Raw genomic sequence first — 3,018 nt, 5'->3', positions numbered from 1 at the left:
GTCAGTGGTGGGACTGAGGCAAAGGAGGGAGGATAAAGCAAGAATAGAGACAGTGAAGAGAACAGAGGGAGAGAAAACAGATCATTATACAGCAAACGAGCAAGAGGCCGCTGAATGAATAACAAGGAAGGGATTACAAAGCCCAGGACTGAAAAAAAGAGGAGAGGACGCCGGCTGGAGACTCTCTCTCTCCTCTCTTTCTTTCTTTCTCTCACTCCCTCCCCCTCTCTCTATCCTTCTTGTCACCGTCCCAACTCTCAGAGGCTCTTCCTCCCTCACTGCCTCCCAACTCTCTCTGTCTCCTTCCCTTTTTCTTCTTTTTCCTCCTCCTCCTCCTCTTCGTCTTCTCTGCTTTCCTCTCATCACTCCACCTGTCTTCCCTCTACACGGGTTCAGAGGAGGGGAGGGAGGTAGACAGAGGCTGACCTCTTCCCTCTTCCTCCCTCCTCACACCCGCAGGGCCTAGAGAAGGAGAGAGAGAGGGAGAGGGAGAGAAAGCCGGAGCAGGGGGCTGTCTGATGACTTGCACCAACAACGAGCTCCTTAACCCAGCTGACCACAGCCCGATCCCCCTGCCCACCCACTCCCAGCCCCCTGTCACCCACACTGTTCGTGTCTGAGTCTGTGGAGCGGGGACCGGGACCATGTTTGGATTAAAGACGCCTCACTTCTACCTCCCAGGTTTGGACCATTTCTGTTCATCAGTGTTTGTTGTTTTTGTGTGTGGGCAGTTTTGTGTGGTCAGCTCTGTGCTGGTATTCCTCTCACACTGTGACAGATTGTGGGCTGGTCACATGGCTGCAGAGTGAATTTCACTGTCATTCAGCCTCTTCAGTCAATTAATAACTTGCGTGGAGTCACATTGATTTACTGCAGGTAAGAAGAGTTACCCTGTGTTTCTGTAACAGTCTGTGTTCAATAATGTTTATGTTTTTTTAATTAATCAAGTTTCCCAGAAACTGTTATTGCAAATATTCCTTCCAGGGACATTTATATTTTCTCTGTGAAAATAATATGTATTCATTTTGTTGATTAAAAGATATATTGTGTGTCTTTAGCCTAGTATCTACAGTTTAGATATTTTCTGTAATACACTGTAGACCCCAGTATTATTGTACACTTCTTAAAGCAACATTATAGTTAAATTCTTGTTGATTAAATTGTTGTAATACAGTATTTGCTATTCTCTTGGTCTTCTGATTATTTGTTAATTAATTTGATTCTAAGATATTTTGGTAAATTTTTGCCTTCATTTATAAAACACCTGAAGTGTGAAAGAGGAATTTTTATTTTGAATTATCAAATATTTTTTAACTGTTAGTTTTTAAGTTTGTGAATACTTTTATTTAAGCTTTTTAAATATTGTGTAGCTACATATGTGGACAAAATGATTCATTGTTTATTCAAGATTATATATTTTTCATTTTTTAAGAACATCAGATGCAACCCTAAAATGACTGTAGGGTGTCATGATGAGGTTTGGTCTGTAACAGCTCCAGGTTTGACCCTCTGTAATAACCCTGTGGTTTATCTCTCCTTTGCTGCTCCCCATTAGTCAAACAGCATGTAATGTGTGTCCATTGTCTGCAGTTGTGTGATATGTGAGAGAAAGCGTGGCCAGTGTCAGTGTGGAGACAGGTGTGAGGTTACCTGAGAAAGGTGCTTAAACGCACCTGATGGCAGGATGACAGAATGACACCAGGAGGAGAAAGGAGGAGGACAGATAGAAAGAGACAGAGAGAGAGGTCAGTGTGAGGAAGAGGGTCAAAAAAGAGGAGGTGAGGAGGAGAGGAAGGAAAGGTTGTGTAAATGTTCATTCAAAGGAAATGATTTGTTGTCTTAAAAGCAGACCGTCCCGATGTGTCTTTCCTCTGACCCCTGAACCTGATCTCTGACCTTTCAGCTGTCTGGGTCAGTCTGTGGTCAATGATTAAAAACCTGCTGTGGCAGAAGGTGAAACACAGAGGAGAGGGAGTGGGTGAGAGACAGAGAGAGAGAGAGAGAGAGAGAGAGAGAGACGGTGTGAGGAGCGGGGGGATTGATGGAGGGAATTAGAGGGCGGAGAGCAGATTAAACAATGTTCTTTGCCTTGTGAATCTTTCATGCTGGTTTTTGAATAATACATCTGCTTTCATAAATGATTGAATCAGGGCGATTATGTGGTGCTTTGTCATTGTTTGTATATCTCCATGTGTGTTTGTGTGTGTGGTGTGTGCATGTGTGTTTGTGAGTGTTCTCTATCTATGTGTGTGCATGTGAACAAGAGAGGAAGGAGAAGAAGAAAATCTCTTCAGGAAGCAACAACCCCCTCTCTCTCATCCCTCCCCCTCTCCACTCTCGCTTTCATCCCCTTTTTTTTGGTTTCCTAGGTCTCACTTAATGTGTGTGTGTGTGTGTGTGTGTGTGTGTGTGTACTTTTGAACGTCTGCGTGTGAGTGTGAGTGTGTGTACTGATTGCATTATTGTGCATGTGTGTAAATGTTTTTTGTCATAGCCGGCACCTTCATGTGTGTGTGTGCATGCGTCTGTCTGTCCCTCACTGTGTGTCTGAGTATGTGTGTGTGTTCTCATCATTTACACACTGGAAGAAACCCCAGCCCCCCTCCTGGTCCTAACTGCCGTTGCTGTGGAGACAGTGTCAGCCACACGCTCGCTCCTCAATGATCATTTGACAATGTAGGGGTTGAGGGGTAAAGGATGTGTGTGAGTGTGTGTGTGTGTGTGTGTGTGTGTGTGTGTGTGTGTGTGTGTGTGTGTGTGTGTGTGTGTGTGTGTGTGTGTGTGTGTGTTGTGTGTGTGTGTGTGCCTCTACATCTATCTTTGAGAGGACCAGTTTGGCCTTTAGACCTTATGCTTGAGGACATGGTGGGATACTGAGGAACATTTTACTGCTTCTTACAACTTTAAAGATCTATTTTACAGTTAAGACTTGGTTTTAAGGTTCAGGATAGAAACAGGTTTAGGTTAAGGGTTTTGCTTAAGCTTCATGTCAATCAGCGTCCTCACAATGATTGTACA

General features: G+C 44.0%; 1 protein-coding gene across 2 annotated transcripts in view; it reads left to right on the top strand.

The window, feature by feature from the left end:
• The window catches only part of LOC109624298 (genetic suppressor element 1-like), a 38,722-nt gene continuing 35,704 nt past the window's right edge, over positions 1–3,018 (top strand). For both annotated transcript variants that reach the window (XM_069528456.1, XM_069528455.1), the window contains exon 1: positions 1–681. In XM_069528456.1, coding sequence (XP_069384557.1) covers positions 645–681 — 37 coding nt within the window. In that variant the 5' untranslated portion in view covers positions 1–644. The remainder of the gene's footprint in view (positions 682–3,018) is intronic.

The sequence above is a fragment of the Paralichthys olivaceus genome, chromosome 7 (genome assembly GCF_024713975.1).
Source record: "Paralichthys olivaceus isolate ysfri-2021 chromosome 7, ASM2471397v2, whole genome shotgun sequence".
Classification (NCBI taxonomy): Eukaryota; Metazoa; Chordata; class Actinopteri; order Pleuronectiformes; family Paralichthyidae; genus Paralichthys; species Paralichthys olivaceus.
The sequence above is the reverse complement of the archived record's forward strand: the minus strand, read 5'-3'. Positions and strand labels throughout refer to the sequence as shown.